Source organism: Phalacrocorax aristotelis, chromosome 14 (genome assembly GCF_949628215.1).
Source record: "Phalacrocorax aristotelis chromosome 14, bGulAri2.1, whole genome shotgun sequence".
In the NCBI taxonomy this organism is placed as follows: domain Eukaryota; kingdom Metazoa; phylum Chordata; class Aves; order Suliformes; family Phalacrocoracidae; genus Phalacrocorax; species Phalacrocorax aristotelis.
The window spans coordinates 11,841,700-11,862,458 of record NC_134289.1 but is presented as its reverse complement, the minus strand read 5'-3'; the positions used below and the strand labels follow the sequence as shown (position 1 = coordinate 11,862,458).

Below are 20,759 nucleotides of genomic sequence, written 5' to 3'. Positions count from 1 at the left end.
TTTACATCTTGGTACTCAAAAGCCGCTGCCTTCTCATTTGAACTTTGAAAATCTCTACACATTTTAGTGGTATATCAGTAATATCTATATCTCATGTGTACTCATAGATAAGTCTACTAGCCTTATGATTAAGTGCACGGCAGGGCCTACCGCTCCTTTTGTTTGCTGCTGGGTTCCGACAGCTCGTCTGCATTGGCAGGATTTGCAGGTACTGCTGCGCTCTGCGTCTTTGCTATCAAGTTGCCACCTCAAACTCCACATGCGGTGTATGCGCAAGTGGGAAAGTTGCATAATAAAAAGGCATGATGATCGTTTTGTCTTTGAAGTCCTTGTCATCTAGTAGGAAGAGAATTAGCTAGCAGAAACTATCATCTTGAATGTTTGACAGTACTAAGGCAATAGCATAAGAAAATACATAAATCTACTGAAGAACCATGAAACATACTCCACCGGAGAAAATAGAAAGAAAATAGAGTAGCTGGCAAATGGAGAGAGATACAAGCTGCCAAAAGGGACATTGAAACATTAATTCCACCATCTCAGGATTGATTTCTTTTTTTTTTTCTTAAAAAAAAAAAAAAAAAAGAAAAATTTCTTCTCAGAGCCACCAGAGGCCAGCCACATTGCTCATGCAACCTAGATAGTCTGAAAATTGTTCTAGCTTACTCCAACTTCCAGTGCCCTGCAGAGGCTGTTGCACCTAAACTGAGACCAGCTTGGAAGAAAGAAATTCTGACTCTATCCTTCTCCTAGACGTGGATATGTGTGTCTCATACATACCAGTGGCTGTTCAAGGAGGCTGGCATGGGATCTGTTTAAACAACTTTTGCACTAACAAAGCTTTTTCCTACGCAAAAGATGGCTAATTCAATCCAAGGCACTATTGAAGCCAAAGATTTTCACTTGCCTATATGCCAGAGAACTTCTGATGGTGTACTTTGATTCCCCACACCCCCAAGTTTTCCAAGCTTTCGCTCAGGTTTTAATGAGGTCCAAACGGTCACACGTCCTCTGCTGCTTTTGAGTGCATTCAGTCTGAATTTATCGTTGCAAAAAGAAACTGGGCACTCAGGCAATGCAAAAATAACTCCTTTAAAAGAAATATATATATATCGATAAAATCCCAGGTTCAAGATGAACCACTTTAGGTTCACCTTAGGCTATGGACTGTCCGTTCTAACAAGTGATGTTAGTAACCTTGGTTTCATAATGAATTGGTTTCATAGGCAAGTCTAATCAGAGAGAAAGCCATGGTACGCTTAACTTGCCTTAAACTGGGGTATAAGTGGAAGCTTCAACTGATTTATGAAACTATATTTGTGTATAGATATATATTGATACATATTCAGTTCTTAAATATATACCTGCTATTTAAAAACTTATTGTAGTCTGCTACTTAAGGATTTAGACTTTTGCAGTCTTGAGGTAATCCAAGTTGCACCTCTGTTATGTAAACTGTAGGCTTACACAGAGATGTTACGTGGGTTTTTTTTTGTAATTCTCAGTGCTCCTTTCCTGTTATCTGTTCATGTGAGCAGGTTTTCTTTGGGGACCCTGAATTTTCACTATTTTTTGTTAGGCTTTTTCCTTGCTTTCTTTCTTCCTCCTATTTTACGTTGCTTTTAAAACCTGCTACCCTATGTCATATAGATTTGGAGAAATTATGCATTAGCATCTGATTTTTTAAAATTTTTTTTCCTTCTTCCTTTTGTGTCTCCCTGGCCCTCTTATTCCACACCTATTCCTGTTACCCTTGGTCAGAAGTCGTACAGATAAAACAATCTTTGCCTTGGGAAGATTTCCATAGGAGAACAGTAGGGCAGATGGTTTGTGAAGAAAATGATCTTCATGTTTCCTTGGGAATGGCTGAGAAGCAAATGCATCTTGGTTAGGGCAGGCATTTGTCTCCTTGTCTCTCCCAGTTGAGCACTAAACATGAACCTGTATGAGCTCGGTGATACATTGCTGTAAAGAACCACTGTTTGAATCCCCCTTTCCCTGTTATTTAAGCGTTTCTGTGTGTGACTCGGCAGCTTTACACGAGAATTATTTAAAAAAACAACACGGCTGGGGAAACAAAGTCAAAAATTAATCATTCATTGGAAGAGGAGGGACAGAAGTACTGCAATGAGCAAGTATTTGTGTCTGGACTTCTTTCCACAAACCTGAAATGGGATGCTGTTAGCAGAATTGATTAGCGTTAGGGTTCATCTCCCGCGAGCTGCTGACAATGATTACTGAAGCATTTTGGAACCAGCTTATTTGTTCTGTCAGCTGATTTTTTTTTCTTGGCCTTTTCCACAATTCCAAGGGTAGCAGTTGTGCTCTCCAGAGGGAATATTACTAGGATTTTTGCTACTGCCGCCAAAAATCTTCTGGCACAAAATAGCTGTCTGAGTCAGCTTTGTAACATGACAAATTCGGAGACAGCTGCAGCAATGATATGTTCGCTGCCTATTGGGCACCTTCTGAGCAGACAATAAATCTCTTACTAGTTATAAAATGTCATTAAAAATAGCCTAACACAATAGATGATTGTGAAATATTGTGCTTATTTTTCTGGTTAGCATGTTGAAAGATGTGTAAGTGATATAAGTTGGAACAGTCATTCAGTTGTGGCTACATGTGTTGTATATATTAGCATTAAAGAAGAATTAGAAACCATCAAAAGAAGATGATGCACTTTTTCTGTTATCTTTTATTACTCAGCTGTTAATTGCTCATATTGTACGCTTATATTTCAGTGATCACAGCTGTTTTAACTTCTGTATATGTTTTGCTCCGATGTTGTGGCACAAGAGGAGTGAATAAGATGCATTTTCAAATGGAGAGGTTGTAAAATGGAATTAGGCTACCATTAGTGGTGTTCGGTGTTGCATTTCCACAACTGGACTTCTGTTGCTATTGTCTTGTAGTTCTATGAGCATTATTAATGCTGCAGTTTGTAAGTTAAACTCCTGGTTTAATTGACTTTTTCTTCACTGTACTAATATCTTCAGTCAACCAGAGCCTGCAGTCCTACTTTTTATGTCTAATTATGTTCCATTTCTGTGCCCCAGCCTACATTTAATTTGCACAGAAGTGGAAATGCGAGATGGCACTGACAACTTCAACTCCTCTCCTCCCCCTTACTTTAGCTGTATCAGATGCCAACAGTGCTGATTTGTTGAACCTCGAGCTATTCTGTTTAGCAGCGGAAAGCCGACTGCTTTGCAACCATCAAACTGGTACAGTGAGACACAAAGTGCTTAAGATCGTGCCCAAATTTCTCATGGGTAAAGGTAGGAGATATCATTTAAATTTCAATTATATTCTGAATTAGTGTGAGTAAGAAAACAAGGATGCAACTTCAATATGTGAAATGTCATGTTCTGTGCTAGCTAACACTGGTAGATGCCTAGGTTAACATCTATTTGATTCAGGAGCGCAGGAGGGCTAAGGAATACTTTTGTTTTCTACTTCAATGCTAGTTTCTTGCAAAGGCATTTTTACTGGAAGATGCTTTCTACAATTGTGCTTAGTCTGTATTATCTAAACCAATTAATTGCAGAGTGGAGAGAACTGAAGGGCTGCATCTTAATGCTGCTTGGAGCGAGAAGAGAAGCTGATACAGATCTTTAATTCTTCTTCTTTCCTAATATGGAATAGGGGAAAATAGTGAATTTCATAAAATACCGCAACAGTGCAAATTTGTTGATGCAATTTTGACATCGACTTTACCCTTTTTGACATGCAAGTAGTGGTCGGTTTGTTCCGTTGTGCTGTTTTCATTGTAACTTAAGTGTGAACGAAGATTTGGGGTTTCTGTAGCATTGGCATTTACCTGCTAGAAGCCTACCCTGCTGACCTTGCGTTTTCTGAATTTGTATAACATTGGCGGGGAAAACTGCCTATTTCATTTATTTTCCCTCAGTGATGTTGCCTTATGAGGTACATGAAATTAGAGTTGTTGGTTTTTTAAGCTGTAAAGAATACATTATATTTTTCCTTTAAAAAAAAAAAAGGCCGGGGGGGGGGAAGGGGACAGGATAAGACCTACAAAACTTATTTAGTCATTAATGAATAGAAAATTAACCTGAATGTTTTTAAGAATTTTAAAATTCTAGTTGGTATTAATTCTCAAGGGCATTTTTTTCTTCATGATCTTCAGTGGAGTTTAATAATTACTGGAATGCTCTTAATCATAGCTTTCACAACTATTTTGTTGAAGGGTGCACTGTAAAGGCTGACGAGGTTGTCTAAAACCAGAAAATAATAACTCATACCAAAAGAAGCACATTACACAGTAAAAAGCCGAGAGAAAGTTGGATTTACTGCATAGCACTATGCTTGCCTGCAATAATAATTCTTTTGCTCCAAACTGATTAAGGATGAAAGATACGTTGCCCAGAAATAACGGCAACCTCAAAATGCTCTGGCAGCTGGAATTGACGGTTTGAGGTGATGCTACCAGCAAATCAGGGTGCCAGGCTCTTACACCATGGGTGCCTGGAAGTGAAATACAAGTTCTGTAGCTAATGGTAATCAGACCCCTGTGGCAGCCGATGCCCTTTTTTTTTTTTTTTTTTTTTTGCCTATATGTGCATATACAATGTTATAATCTCTGTGTATGTACATAAGTAAGGAATTACTACAAAGGAGCAGATGATAGTGCGTTAGCTTTTTCTAAATCCACTGAATAAAATTAGACTCTAATGCTTGAGTGCTTTGTGTGCTTCTGGTGCTTAGGTCTCAGAAGGAGCTAGCAGAACTTGAAAGATGCAGGGAAGAGTGATAATGATGATGACTTACTACTTTACTAGCTTGTTGTCACTGTCGAAAGATTGAATTAAATTTCCTCTCTTGATGATTGTTGCATGATATAGCTGCCGTAGAGATTACTAAATGTGGTAGGCAAATGAGTTAGACTACCTTTAGGTAGCTAGCTTCTGTATTAATTGAGTTTCTGATACTTTATAATCTTCTAAGTAGCATTATATAAAAGGGCTGTGTGCCTATTTTTTTCGCCTGCCAGTCAGCTGTGCTGTAAACCACCTGCATTTTAGGAAGAAAATATATATTAACTTTTAATGTAACTTTAAAATTAATTAATTAAACCCACTGCAACGGGAAGTGCAGATTTTACCTAATAATTACATCTCATGAATCTTGCTAATCAAGCGCTGAGTTGTTAAGAAATGAGGACTGTGCGACTTTGCTCTGGGTGGGTAAGCTGACAGCTTATAAAATTAGAATGATAGAGCACAGTGGATGTAGAGAGCATGGTTCCAGATGCAGCTTTACAGAGCGCTGTGGCCTGTGGGAACTGAAGTGAAAAACAGGAGCCCTGACTGAATGTTGTTCGTAGTGGGCATGGTCCCACGGCAGATTTCAGAATGCGTTATGCTGTGTCTCTACGAAAGCGTCTTTCCTTATAGTTGCAAACTCCGTGTCATCTCTTCCCTTTGCTCCTTGGTTCACAGTTAGCAAGACTTGCACATGTAAATTTTAGTACACCAAGGCTGTCTATTTTCTGATAGTAAGAAGCCAAATGAAGAAGTTTCAACTATTTTATGATTACTCTGTAAGGACACAAAGTATTGGAGAGGCCCGAGCAGTCAAGAGTCATTAATATGAGTAAATGGCTGCTCAAGCATTCATCAGTATTAGTTTGACAGATTTTGAAAGCAGAATTCACACTATGCCCATTGCTGATAATAGCATAGAGTCCTTTTATACTAAGCAATAAAATCCTTTGCTCTTCTGGGAAGTGGTTTAGGCATAACTTCAATCTTACATGTTATAGTTCATTTTCTCATCACTTTGGAAAGCTCTTTGAAGGTATTAAAGTCAGAAAAAATAAAATGATAAAACAAAACAGTTCCTATCCTTTATTTGGCATATATTGAACTTTTAATTTCTACTAAAAAACTCCTCTAAGGAACTGTTTCATACATCAATAAAACTATTTCAGTTGTGTAGCTTTCCGCTTGGCTTGTTTTCATCAATCAGCTCCAGAGTATTGCCGTATCTAGTCTCAGAGTCTGGTATAAGGAGGCAAAAAAAAACTGTGAATGAGAGTGACTGTGCAGTGCAACAGGTGGCTATAAGGGGTCACAGAATCTCTGTCCTTGGAGATTCTAAAAAATCAGCTGGACTTCCTATAGCATCCTGATCTTAAAGTTAACCATACTTTGAGCAGGAGGTCTGATGAGATACCTTCCAATTTAAATTATTTATCATTTTGTGGACAAAACAGGTGGGCAGCAGCTTGGTCTGCAGAAATATCAGCAGTAATTAATTTTTACTTTTTTGTACTGTTTTTTTTCTTCTGTAAAACTCTCAAGTGGCAGTTATGTGCCTTAGAGTGAGTTGAAGGTTTCTCAGCTGTTGCAGCATAATTTGACTTGGTGACAGCAGCAGCAGAGCGACTGCTGGGTGGCAGGACACAGGGGATGACAAAGGTCAGGTCAGTTAAGGTCCAGGAGCTGAGACAATCCCTGTTCAGGACCTTTCAACTAGGAATGAGAGCTGTCCCAGATTTTTATGCATGCTTCCCAACTTTCCTGAGGTAAGGAAGGGTAAAGCAGGCTGGGAAAGGGGCACCAGAACAGGGCATCTACCTACTCCCTGAGACCTACAGAAACTTTTATTCTCCCCTCTGTCCTCACCATGTGCCGAGGAAAAGGGTTATTTGATATGCTGATAAATGAGGAAATCTTAATATCTTCATCCAAAAGAAAACAATGTGATTTATTAAGCTTTCACTTTCCCACTCTCCTCAGCTCTTGCTCCCACTCTACTCAGCACTTGTCAGGCCACACCTGGAGCACTGTGCACAGTTCTGGTCCCCACCATACAAGAGAGATGTGGACAGGCTGGAAGGGGTCCAGAGAAGGGCCACCAAGATGATCAGAGGACTGGGAAGCTGCCATACGAGGGTAGGCTGGGAGAGCTGGGTTTGTTCAGCCTTGAGAAAAGGAGGCTCAGAGGGGATCTCATCACCATGTACCAGTACTTAAGGGGCAGCTACAAAGAAGATGGAGGCTCCCTTTTTACATGGAGCCCCATGGAGAGGACAAGGGGGGAAGGACACAAGTTGCTCTTGGGGAGATTCCAACTGGACACCAGAGGGAAATATTTCACAGTGAGGACAGTCACCACTGGAATAATCTCCCCAGGGAAGGGGTTGACTCGGCCACGTTGAACACTTTCAGGACTCAGCTGGACAGGGCGCTGGGCCATCTTGTCTAGCCTGGGCTTTTCCTAGAAAGGTTGGACTAGATGTTCCCTGAAGTCCCTTCCAGGCTGGGATGCTGTAATTGATGTTGAAATAAATCTAAACTACAAGGTAGTTGTTCTTGTTTACCAGTATCTGTCCATTGCACAAATGTTTTTCATAGTTAACTATTACAGATTTTTCACGTAAAAGTGAAGAGTCTGTGGAGTCTAACTAATCTGGTGTGGTGGGCTGACCCAGGCTGGATGCCAGATGTGCACCAAAAGCTGCTCCATCACTCCCCTCTGCAGCTGAACAGGGGAGAGATAATATAATGAAAGGCTCACGAGTCGAGATAAGGATGGGGAGAGATCACTGAGCAGTTACTGTAATGGGCAAAACAGGCTCAACTTGGGGAAATCAGTTTAATTTATTACCCATCAAATTAGAGTACGGTAATAAGAAATAAAAACCAAATCTTAAAACACCTTCCCCCACCTCTCCCTTCTTCCTGGCTCAACTTCACTCCTGATTTTCTCTCCCTCATCCCCCTGCACCACTGCTCAGGGGGAGGGGGAATGGGGGTTGTGGTCAGTTCATCATACACTGTCTCTGCCGCTCCTTCCTCCTCATGGGGGAGGACTCCTCACACTCCTCCCCTGCTTCAGCATGGGGTCCCTCCCACTGGAGACAGCCCTCCATGAGCTGCTCCAGCGTGGGTTCCTTCCACAGGGTGCATCCTTCAGGACAGGCTGCTCCGGCGTGGGTCCCCCACGGGGTCACAAGTCCTGCCAGCAAACCTGCTCCAGCACGGGCTCCTCTCCCCACGGGGCCACAGGCCCTGCCAGGAGCTGGCTCCAGCGCAGGCTTCCCTTGGGGTCACAGCCTCCTTTGGGCACCCACCTGCTGTAGATGCAGGTGTATCTCTGCCCCACCATTAACCTCCACGGGCTGCAGGTGTATCTCTGCCCCACAGCTAACCTCCATGGGCTGCAGGGCACAGCCTGCCTCACCGTGGTCTTCCCCACAGGCTGCAGGGGAATCTCTGCTCCGACACCTGGAGCGCCTCCTCCCCTCCTTCCTCACTGACCTGGGTGTCTGCAGGGCTGTTCCTCTCACACATTCTCGCTCCTCTCTCCAGCTGCAGTTGCACCTTTTTGTTTTTTCCCCCTTCTTAAAATACGTCACCCCAGAGGTGCTCCCACCGTCGCTGGTGGGCTCGGCCTTGGCCAGTGGTAGGTCATCTTGGAGCCGGCTGGCGCTGGCTGTATTGGACATGGGGCAGCTTCTAGCAGCTTCTCACAGAAGCCACCCCTGCAGCCCCCCCACTGCCAAACCCTTGCCATGCAAACCCAATACATCTGGTTTGTTACTGGGGTTTGTAGAATGAACAGCTGAAGGTTTATTGCTGGGTTATGATGACCCATATGTGTAAAAGATAAAGAAACTAGGTTGTTGATGTGACTTGTGATGAGAATCAGGGAACACGGGACCAGACAGAGCTGCATGTGGGGTCTGCTGGAATTAGGCTACAGCTCATTCCAGTGCTGTTACCTCTGAGCACAGGAGGGTGCAGGAGGAACTACCTGCAGAATCCCAGGTTTCTATCGTCATCTTTCTCTCCCCTGGTCCTTACATCTAAAGTCCCACCCCCACACTGTGCTTCACAGGCAGGAGGAGAGAGAACACATCTGTGATCTAAGGAAGAAAAAGATTTGGAGGACTGTTAATTGGGGTTTTTTAACTACATGTAATAATGATTGTAACACCACTTTTATATTTCTTCTGTAGCAATACTGAGTTATTTAGGTCATTGCATTTCTCTTGTATTTTCTTAAATTTCCTCTTCTTTATATTTCCAAATATGTCAGATTTGAAAGTGCAAAGTTCTGAAACTCTTTAACTTATTCACAAGGAACTCCAACCAAATCCAGTTAAAGTAACAGTCTTCCCTAAGCAATGAGATTTGCATCCTCCTGAGATCACTTGAAGCTGTGCGTGAAAAATAAAGGAAAATGGTTTTGATTTGTTTAAGGCAACTTTATATTTATTACTGGTTTTGATAAATAATGATTAATTGTTGCTCCAAACTAACATTTTTTTTTTATAGTAGCTAAACTGAGCCAAAAGTGTTTAATCACAAATTTCCTGATGCACTCTACTCTAGATTTGATACAATAGGTTTTGTTTGAAGTTGGTTGTTTTGGTTTTGTGGGATTTTTTGTTTTTGTTTGTGGTTTTTCCCCCCCATTGCAGAGCGCTGGTTGTTGCAGGTGTCACAGATCTAGCGTGTTATGCTTGCTTTCTTTTAGCATCTTCTAATCTATGGAGTACTGTTCTGGGTCCGTCCCCCCTCTTCCAGTTTTGATTGTATCCCTGAAAGCTGTCTTTTTTTTTCTTTTTTTTTTTTTTAATTTACTATTTTGCTTTTGTGCTGCGTAGTAACATAAGTTAACTGTATTTCAGTTTCTCAGTCTATTGGAGACTATTTCCTAGAGCTATTTCCACATCCCCAGCAGGGTATTTCCTTTTGGTGCAATGGTGCCATCCAGTCTCAAGGGCTTTTGGTGGCCCCAGCGACGTCGGTATACTGAGAGGGGAGACACTGCTAGGGGCCAAAGGAGAGAGAAGCACTGGTGGGGGTGTGGATCCACTTCTGGCATAACCTTGAGTACGCTGCTTTTTCACTGAATTCCTCTATGAATTTCTTTTTGATCAATTAATGAGTTCTACCAAAGGATACCTGAATACCTGTCTGATTGGCAAAAGCACTCTGCACCTAGCGTGCCCATCACCTCTGTCATGACTCAATTTTCAAAATAACTCTTCGCATTAAATGGTAAAACCTTTTAGAGTTTTAGTCGCTCCTGTTCCTTTAGCTCCTAGGTGTTGAACTTCTGAAAAATCCTGGCCTTTTGTGTCTCCCAGGGCTCTCTCCTGAGTCACCTCCCGTTTTTTCAGCTTTCACTGATTTCAGTTTGAGCTGATGCAGCCTCTGATGTGGAATTCTGCACGCGCAGATGAATTTCATTGGTATTCAGGGTTCAGTATTTAAGTTCTGACAGATAAGATCAGATAATGCGTTCTGAAATGATGCTAGCTTGAATTGCTTTTCTGCTCTTGAGTTTCAGCTGCAGGATATCATTAGGTGGGTATTTTTTTTGTATATTGTTTTTAGAAATAGCGATTGCTTAGTTTGGTTTTTTTAAGTCATAAAAGCAAAGACATACATTAATATGTGAGTGTTTTGCAGCAAGCAAGCAGTTCTCTAATAGCACATGATATTTTGCCAATAATGCACTAGTAGCTTGAAAACCCTTCAGTGTATGTTTCAAGATATGGATTAGTACCAGTGTATTGTGATTTCAGACTGATAAAGCATTTGGAAAACGTGAACAACATTTATTTCTGGAACAAGGTCATGCTTTAAGAATTAATTTTGGTGTCACTGATGGGGAGCGTGTGCTGATTTTTGGAGAGGTGACCATCTCTCTTTGATTTCTTGTACGTTTCTGGAGCTTGAGCTGTTGTTTCTATGCAGTGGTAGATGTGATGCTGCGTTCTGGTGGGGCAGGGAGAAAAGCAGGCTGTTCAAGGATGTGCTTGATTGTACCCCCAGTGAAATGGTCTGCAGGAGTGTGCTTGTTGAGTTAATATCACCTGAGCTTTCTTACATGATCCTCGGAATTAAATACAAAGGGAAACCATTCAGACTGTCTCTCACTGATAACAGTTTCAGCCACCTCCACAACCTGGCTGGGAAGCCAGAAGCCAGCTAGTGTAAGTGGGAATGTTTTGATGCATCTGCTGCTTTATCAGTTTGTTGCTATATTATACTAATTTGTTCATTTGAATCTGAGGGATAATAGGAAAGCTCTAAGTACTCCCATATCTATAGCACAGCTTTGCTTTATATCACGATGCAATCAAAGCTTTTAAAGTGTTACTGGATTAAATAAGGTTTTGTCTGGCACGAAACAGTGAAGGGGTAGCTTCTTGAATAATCAGCATTCAGAACTTGATAGCTAGTTAAAACAAAACTGTCTCTGTAAATGCAATCAAATATTTTCATACTTTCATTAAGCTTTTAAATCATAGATAACTGTATGCAAACAGTTCAAGTAAGTTTAGAACAAGAAACTTGTTACTATTTTAAAAAATAGAGTTTTAGTTTCTAGATATCTTTAGGGTTTTGCTCATAATTCTTTACTAGAATTTTTAAACTCACCTATCCCAGCAGCCTCCCATGGCTAGCGCCAACTAGAGTTCAGTTACCACTGATAAAGGAAGATCTCTGCTTTGCATTAAAAATTAGTATGTCTTGAACGCTTACTTTGCAAATATTGACAACTTAGGAAAGAGTTACCCCCAGCTAAGGGTAGATCATAAGAAACACTTGCAAGTAATATTTAAGTTTTCTACTCCTTCTCACTTAATTAATATCTCATTAGGGCTCAGTATCTTCTCCCCCTACCCACCCTTTGTTTACTTCTAAAAGCACAGGAATAAAAATTTTGAGTTATAGGTTTTTTTAAGATTCAGGGTGTTCTGAGTCAACAAAGTCATATATAAACTATTCTGTGTGCAATTTTCATTTTTTACAAGGCCCTTCCAAGTAGAGCTACTACATAATTCTAAAATATCAGGAGTGAAGCACTACATGATCCTATAAGAACTACAGGGAACCCTGGTTATATGGAGTCATCGTAAATATTTTGCCATTGATTTCACTGAACCTAAAATGTTACTCTCTGTGCTATTAAATGACCTTTAATGTTACCTTCTTTATAGAATGCAATAATGATATAAAAATATATTGAAAAAATGTTAGGCTTTTTTGAGAAGGTTGTTATTTAGCAACTGGAGTTGCATTGTCAGAGGAAGTCCGGTTTGTAATTGGCTCTACTTTTTTGTAGCACATTTAAAAAAGGGAGCAGTGATTTAAAATAAGCATCTCATTTTTCTGGTGCTTCAGTAGGTCAGTGGTTCTCAGAGAAATGATCAGTTATAAATGGATAACAAGATAAAGAAAGAGCTAATTGGCATGTTGATACTGAATCTGTAAAGCTGGTAATACCCAATGGTAGTCACAATGTGCAGTATTTTAAAAAACTCTTTCGGTGTGTGAGCTCTGGCATTAACCCAGATACGGTGTCTTAAATATTCCTCCCTGGTAATGCATACCGAGGTTAACAAGTGAATGTTACTGTGGAGCTACAAAATTTGGGTCCTCGTCCACTAGTGACTTCAGACAAGTTAAGCAGGATCTTTTAGATCATTCTTTTCACTCTCTCTCTAGCAGCTAAGGCAGTTACCAACGAGGTGCAATGCAGTACAATGAGCTTGCAGCAGGGTATCGTTTAAAGCTGGCACGGAAAACTTTTTTATTTGAGAAGTGTCCAGTAAAATCTGTTTCGAAAGCGGGAGTGCTGCCAGACAGATGGGGCTGCGTGGGAGTGGCCGCTGCAGTCTGCGTGGAAACAGCTGCTGCGAACGCCACTTTCTCAGGATATTTTAAATCTTGGATTCTAGCTTTTCCTGTGTTTGTCCTTTGCAATTACAGGTCTGTTAATATCAGAGCATAGTACTGGAAACAATGAATCTGGTAGCCTTGAAGGAGGTAGTATTTATAGTATCCATATTATGCCTTGAAGATCATTCAATAAATTAGCTATAATGAGCCATCCTGTCCTGGTATAAACTTGATGAAATAGATTAACGAGACAAGAATACAAAGTCACTAACACCTCTTTAGACCTTAGCAAAATAAAATAACGTTTGAAAACTTCCTGCTGATTTTTTTCCAATGTTCCAAAAGACTGTGTTTTTTTGACCACCTCCATGGTTCTAAATAATAGATTTTGAAGCCTGTCTTTGAAATGTGAACTGAATCCTTGTTCATTTGATTAAACAGTGATTTCCAACACTTGGCAACGATATATCCATTTTTGGAGTATGGGAATCATGCATAAGGGTTTGCTGATAAATTGAGGCAAGAAAAATAGAGCAAAAGTGCCTAAAAATTCTTTATTCTGGAAAGATTCCAGCAGAAATCAATAGCCCCTGCTGCTTTCGCATGAAACATCTGGACACTTGGCAATTAAAAAAAAAAAAAAAAAGAGAAAAAGACGACCAGACGACCTTAAGGGAATATGGATTATTGCCATTTAGGTACTCAATTCAAGGACGTCTGAATGCTTATGGATGTTCCCTTTTGTTACCTATAAATGTTTGGCTCTGTTACCCATGTTCAAAGGCTAGAAATAAATTAATGGGCTGTACCAGTAATTCTGTGAATGCCTGGGTTTTATCAATTATTAAAAATAATCAAACTTTAAAATAGAATGGTATATCCTTAGCAGGCCTCTGAAGCTGTGAAGGACAATTCCTCTGTGGAAAAGTCAATTCAGTATTTAGTTAGGAGTCTGGAGAAAAAATGGGGGGAGGGGAACATGACACAAATAAAACAGTAGGATTTATTAGAAAAAGAATCAAGAAAGCTATGGAGTCTCTACAGTGTTTTCTGTTGTTTTGTTCTTTCTGTAGTTCTGTTCACAGGAAGTTCTTAGATTTTGTTTTTTTTAATATTTAATGAAGCTGTAACAGAGTTTGTTTCGTCGTGAGCACAACATGAGGTGACAGCAGAATTGTAACCTTTCAGGAAACTGTATATTCTCTATGTGAGTATGTCCAGCAGCAAATACCAAGCAGCTCTAGGCATATGTAGGATATCAATTAACACAGCTTTTGAGCTTTTGAGTGTTGGTGAATGAACTTTGTAGCTGAGACATCTGATCTTGGCAGACTGGAGATCAGCTGTACATAGGCAGATGTTTCCATGTGCATCAACTGGTTAGACTTGCACAGTTATTTCCAAGACAGAAAAGGCTATAACTTAAAACTGACTTTTAATGAGACTGTATTAGTTTAAAACACACACAAAAAAAGTTACCAATTACTGTGTACTTTTCAACACAAGGAGTGCTTTCCAGGGCGGTGGTAGGAAGCCGTCAGCATCGTTACCTACAACTCTTGTGGTTAGTTTGAAAGATGGGAGACAGAGTTGGAAACAATGGGAGTAAATCTTGAAATCATGTCCAAGTGCAGAACGTGAAGTATCACAGCTTATGCCTGTTTATAAATAAAACAGGGCGATGAGGGGAGCGTTTTGACTCCAGCCCCGCATCGCTCTCGTGGGCAGAGCACCACGCCGCTCCTCTGGCAGTGACGGGAGCCCCAGTTGTGGAAGGCTGGCTTGCTGCAGCGGCTGGCTGGCGTTTAACCATTCATACCGGCAGAGACGTCCAGTTACTTGTGCAATTTCCATGAGTACTCAAATTAAGCTATGCTGTGGACTTCATTTAATCTTGAATAATATTGAACAGAGAAATGATTAAAATAAAACAGAACAAAACCTCTGATGCATATATTTAATCTAAAACTTTAAAATGCTGACCTTGGCAAGGTATTTTTGAGTTAATTATGGTAGAAGAGGAGTATCCTGCACGTCATACGCTGTGCTCTGAGAATTAGGTGGGTCCCTGCTGCAAAGACACGCTTTGCGATGCTGCTGGTCTCCTCAGATTTCCTCTTGTCCTTCAGGGACATCTCAGGTTCCTTTGGTCTATGTAATGCGACTACCTTCATAAAGGTAATTGCATGGATTGTTTCTTCAGAGCAGGCTGGCAAAGAGGTGTGTTCTGTTCTCCAAAGCCGTATCGAGTTGACTTGCTGCTCATCCAACAGTTTTTGTTACCTTTTGTAATTATCACAAGTGCTTTCAAATACTATTATCTTCAGTTTTCCTTATTTAAAAAGGATAGAAATCTCATATCTGATTACTCTTGTTTATATTTTTTTAACCCTAAGCAAATTTTAAATTGTTATTTAAGCGCTCCTGTGTAAAATTGACCTTAAAGGATAACTGGGCTACCTTTTTTTTTCCTACCTGAAGGTATTTTTGTTACACAAAAACTTGATCATTCTTGAAATGTCAACAGTGATGTGCTAGTGTCTGTTTGCGTTTACAGACGTCTTGTATTGTTTCCAAAATTGAATTTGATACATTTCATTTCAGGGTTGCTTGTGGTCATTATAGACACAGTAGTTTTTATATCGCCTGCACCTTTTTAGTAAGCGCTGCTATTGGGGAAACCAGCAGGACCTTTCATACTGAATATACAAAACCATTTGAAGCGAGGCTGTTGGAGTTTATTCCCAGGATTTTTTTCTCTCCACTGAAAACTTTGAACTCAAATATTTTCTCACTGGTGGGAGAAAGTGTGTATACAAAGATTAAGGTGTGGATTTTCTTATTGTTTTCAAATGTATTAATTTTCCTTCACTTAGTCTGGATGACAAGGAAAACTTGTTAGCACTGTTTTATTTAGAATACACTAAGAATGAAAGAGTTACTTTAAAAGATTTTTTGTAATATCTGAATTCTTGCAGGCTGTGCTTACATGTGTCTTATATTTCAGTGTTTTGGTTTTCAACTTTGCTATTAGCTTGACAGATACTTACTTTGTCTCGAGTTATGAACAAAAAGCCACTTAATGTGTTTATATAATTTTGAGTTTGCAAAGTTCCACGTGCACTGAGCACAGCTTCATTTCTCTGACAGCAGGCAGCAGCATATTGTGTGATAGCCTGTGGTACATAATGAAATGTTCTCTTATAACGTAATATATATTAGTGTGTTAGATCCTGGTCGTTGTCCCCGCAAAGTCAGTAGGAATGTTAACTCTGAGAATTAAGACTGTATATGAAGGCTGAGCCGTGGCTTTATGGAAATCATTGTCTACTTTGAAAATCATACTTCATTAGAAAATTCCTTAACTTAGTGAAGAAAATTAAAGTATCTGTCAGTCAGACGTCTTCCGCTGAAAATTTCGCTTTATTGTTGATTAATCTAACTGGATTTGAAAAGTTAGAGACCTATTAGAAGGCAGGAACGGTAGCTCACCCTGACGTACTGTCAGCCTATTCCAAATGTCGTTATCTAACTACATATACCGAAGTTACAGCCAACAGCCCAAGCCCTAATCAATTTTTTGAACTGTGTTGAGGGATATTCAGATGGGACCTATAGAAACCTACAGATGCCGTACCTGAAATGATACAATCTATGGTGCATTGCTTGTGTTGAAGTTCTAGGCGGGTTTTTGTGACTGGTGAATCAAATTGGCATTGCCCTTAGGTTTCTGGCTTTGTTTTTTCTTTCATCTTGTGGGTTTTATTTTTATTTTTTTTAGGCTGTTACTATATTAACTACTTTTACTCATTTTTCATGAAATAGTTGTGTATCTTATTTAAAACCATATTTCAGTGTATTAATATGAAAATATTGTTCTGGTTAAAGAATACAAAATAGTCTTTACATTTCAGAGGGATACTTGGGAAGTGGGAAGTGGTTGAAATTATACGCAACTTTGCTGCAGTCTAGTTTGTTTTTCTGCTAATATTTCCAAATATAAGATTCCTTTTATGAATCTTTTTAGGAAGCTTGATTGCAAATATGTTGCAGTCACATTGAAATTCGCTTGCCCTGTGCTTCTGGTTTCGGTTAATTAGTATGTCTTGATCAGTTGTTGTTACTGAGACCAATTTGATCAAATTTATTTAACACATACTTTAAGAAATTTCAATATTTAGCCTTACAGCATTTCTTTCCTTTTTTTTTGCTTTCTCCATAGATACTACAACGTATTCCACTGAGCGATCTGAGCACTTTAAGCCATGCAAAGACAAGGATCTTGCATATTGTCTCAATGAAGGGGAATGCTTTGTGATTGAAACCTTAACAGGATCACATAAACACTGCCGGTAAGTCATTTGCAAAGAAGTTGCAAAAAAAGTCTTCTGTCCAAGGGAGATAGCCTTGGAAAAAATAAACATCAGACTTAGAATGTTATAAAGCAGTGGAGTTTGCCTCCAGTTGGATTGCATCCCTCACGGTTGATGGTTGGTTTGGTTTTTATTAGTCTGTAATATTTGTAAATGCAAAAATGGAAATATAAAAAGCAACACTTTGATTACTTTTATAGGTAAGAAAAATATTCAATATTCTATTTTCTAATCAAATAAGCAAGTAAGGATTAATGTTTTGTTTTGGTGTTTACATATTAATAACTTATGCTCCTCTACATACCTGAAGCGTTCCTTTGCTTTGAGTACTCAAAGCAGAGCTTTGACCCCAGCTGCATGCCCTGTTCGTTGAGAGAGAGGAAGAGTTCAGTTAGTAGTTTTAAGGTTTAATGTTTCTTAGGTTTAATGGCTGAAAGATAAAATGGACTGTAATAGCCACCTGAGCCTGCTAGACAGCGCTTGTACGGTTTTAGAGTCCTGAACTTCTGTTAATGTCTATGGCCATCTTGAATGTATTTTAAAGAATATCAGAAGAGAAAACCATGTCACCAAATATAATTTTTCTATACTTATTGGCCAGTAAAAGGGAGTGATGTGCAGAAGCAATACTGTAATGCCTTCCTTGAAGATAAGGGCAAAATAAAACCTGAATTACTGAAACAATCTTTTAAATAGAAGAGGTCCAAAATGAAAACCTATACTTGTGATGTTTTAAGTTACTCTAAGTAAACAAATTAAATTTAAACATACTAAAACTAATAAAAAGTAAATCTGAAACATCAAGATATTGTATATGGCCTAGGGAAGATATATCTAAGACAATACCTGCCCAAATTCTAAACAAAACATCTAAACATGTAGATATCTCTAATATAAATAATAAAAAGCACCTAAGATACTCAGAATCTTTCCTGAATGATTTGGGACTTAAGCTGCTTAAATCCCACTGAAAGTACAGGAAAGAAGTCACAGGATCATATGTGCCTGGCCTCGAAGTGGGAAAATATGGATTTAAAGATTGATGTAAGTAAGTGTACTTATCATCAGAAGAGTATTCCTAAGATATTTTTTTTTTAATACTGTGCTAGTAATTTTTTCCCATTCAGTTTTATAGGCTTCAGTGACCATTCATTTCCCCTTTTTATTTTATGTTTTCTTATGGCATGCGTCTTAAATAAAATATTATGAGTCATTAATCATGAAAAAATGATGACTCTTCAACTTCCATCATAAAACTTTACAGGTATTTTTTTCTCAAAGCAAGTGTGTGATTTTCAGTCTTTCTTGGAAGTGTCAGGAGCTGTTAACAACGGAATTGTATCACTCACGCTTCAGCATTTTTCATTGTCAGAATATTCAAACTGGGTAAAACTGATACAAATTAAAAGCAGGGAGAAATGGATATATGAGAATTTTCAGTTGGGCTGGTAAGGCCGTTTTAGTAAATGGAATGGATTAAACTTTTAAACATTGCAGGAGTATGTCTTAGAGCTGTCTTTTTATTTTTCCTTCTTTTGTTTGACTTTCAAGATCTTTCCTGTTGTCTGCCTTTGCCAAATTCTTGTTTATTTGCTGTGATTCTAATGCCTCCATTGGACTAATGGTTAGAAGCTTTTCCATCCAAGATTTTCCCCTTCACTAAACAAGCCAGTGTTGAGTTTTCATTCTTTACAGCAGCGTGAAATTTTTTCATCACCTTCTCATGTGTTATTCTTCCATAGGGAAATACAGGTGTCATTTGTGGGTCTGTTAGCTCCCGTGTGCATTGCTTGTACGCGTTTGAGACACCGACACGTTCTCTGGGAATTAAACCTCTTATTTCAGTGAGTACTTTGAAGTGTGCAATGCAAAAAGACATGTAGAAGGCAATAAAAATTCATATAGCGCAGGAAGACACCTTTTAATATTTAAAAGGTGATTAAACTAGTTACGATGCTTTGTTTTATTGTATAAGGACCTTCAACACTGAAAGCAACAGCTTGTTCAGAATCACTTTTATGGTACTGATACATATGTCATTAACAAAGAGGAACCTTTTAATTTGACCTTCAAATTCTGTATCTCTACCTTGGTAACAGAATATGTCTCTCTGACAGTGCCAGTGCTGTAGTGAGTGGGATGCAGTGTTTTTCCATCTGTAGCCTTGAACCGTGCTCTGAAATAGCAGCTAGAACGTACACATATAGAAAAATACAATATTGATATACTGTGTTTGTCCTCTAACTGGGGAAAAAGTCATTTTCCCGGAGAATGAAAGGGTTATGGAATTCCCATTGCAATTAAAAGAATTGTTTAAATACAGAATTACGAAGACTTAGAGACTGAAATTATACTTTGTTCCTAGAATCAAGCGGCATTGTGTTTTCTCATTGGGAGTTTGATTTTGCATCTGTTCTGGGAACAGAGCACCAATTTACTGAAATGGGCATTTGCCATGTGGAACAGCTGCAGATAGAAGACCTTGATGTAGCAAAAAAACTTTTCGTCCCACTTTGTCAGGTTTGAAGAGTGTTAGTAGATGGTACGCTTAGGCAGTTGTGCATGTTGTGTGTACATGATTCAAGTCAAATATGCTAATGACCGTTAAAGCAAAAAAAAAAAATGTATATTTGATAGCAATTAGTAAATATTTGAGTTCTATCCTGGACCTCTCTTCTGTCCTCATGAGCCGTACTGTCAATGCAAACAGTCTCAACCGGCAGTTCAGGCACCTTTCAGAGTTGACAAAACTTATCGTGCCTTGTTGGACAGCGGGAAGCAATGAGCACGTGCCGAACTCCAGCGGTCAGCAGTGTCATTGGCAGCTGGATGTTGGAGAGCACTGGCTCTATAGCTTTGTTTTGGGAGATACAGGCATCATCTGGTTTGAACCTGTAATTGTGGAGAGTGGGGCTACCGTGCATCCTTGGCAAAGGGCAAGAGGGAGGCCGTGTTGCGGGACACTACTGGGAATACAGTAAATGAGGAGGTCTGAAGCAACCCTGCTCATGCATCGTTCATTCATTCTTATCCGCCTACACAGGAGGCGTCCTGAAGTCGTGGGGGTTTTGTTTTGGTTTTTGGGTTTTTTTTGGCGTAGTTGACAACTGGAGTTAAAAATACAAGAATGGTTATAGTTTCAAATTCTATAATTCCATTTTTATTTGAACTTCTACATTTTACTCACTGTCTCTTGGTGAAAATTCGCCTGGGGATGTAAACTGGTGGAGTTCTCCCATGTGGTTAGGTAACAAACCAGATATACTGGATGTTTTGTGCTATTTTAAAGGTGTGACTTTAGTATTTATTTTCGTGAATGGTTTAACACGAGCTTGTGTTAAGAATAGGGTAGGTCAACAGTAGAGAAACTTCATATTTAGCTTCTCCATATGCTGAATTTTTTTTCCCCTATGGCTTTCTTGAGAGTTTAAGCTGAATGGTGAGGGTTCTTTTATTTGTTATTTACACAAAACAAATCAAGCACATAGTCAACATTGACACATTGGCATTTAACTGGGTATTACATAATGTAGGCTTTAAAAAAAAGTCGTAGGTTTTCTCTACAATTTTATATTGAAGTCTGTATCTCAAGTCGCTCTGGATTTTTGGGGTTGGGGTTTTTTTGGCATGAATCCTACTTTTTTTTTTTTTCTTTTTAGTCCCTTTATTTTCTTCTGATTACCCATTGAGGACTGGAAAACACTGGATGAATGAG

At 39.3% G+C, this 20,759-nt stretch overlaps 1 protein-coding gene across 3 annotated transcripts in view; it reads left to right on the top strand.

Annotated features, from left to right (window-relative positions):
* NRG3 (neuregulin 3) overlaps positions 1-20,759 on the top strand; it is a 417,546-nt gene that overhangs the window by 156,209 nt on the left and 240,578 nt on the right. For all 3 annotated transcript variants that reach the window (XM_075109394.1, XM_075109393.1, XM_075109391.1), the window contains exon 2: positions 16,894-17,023. In XM_075109394.1, the coding sequence (XP_074965495.1) occupies positions 16,894-17,023 (130 nt within the window). The remainder of the gene's footprint in view (positions 1-16,893; positions 17,024-20,759) is intronic.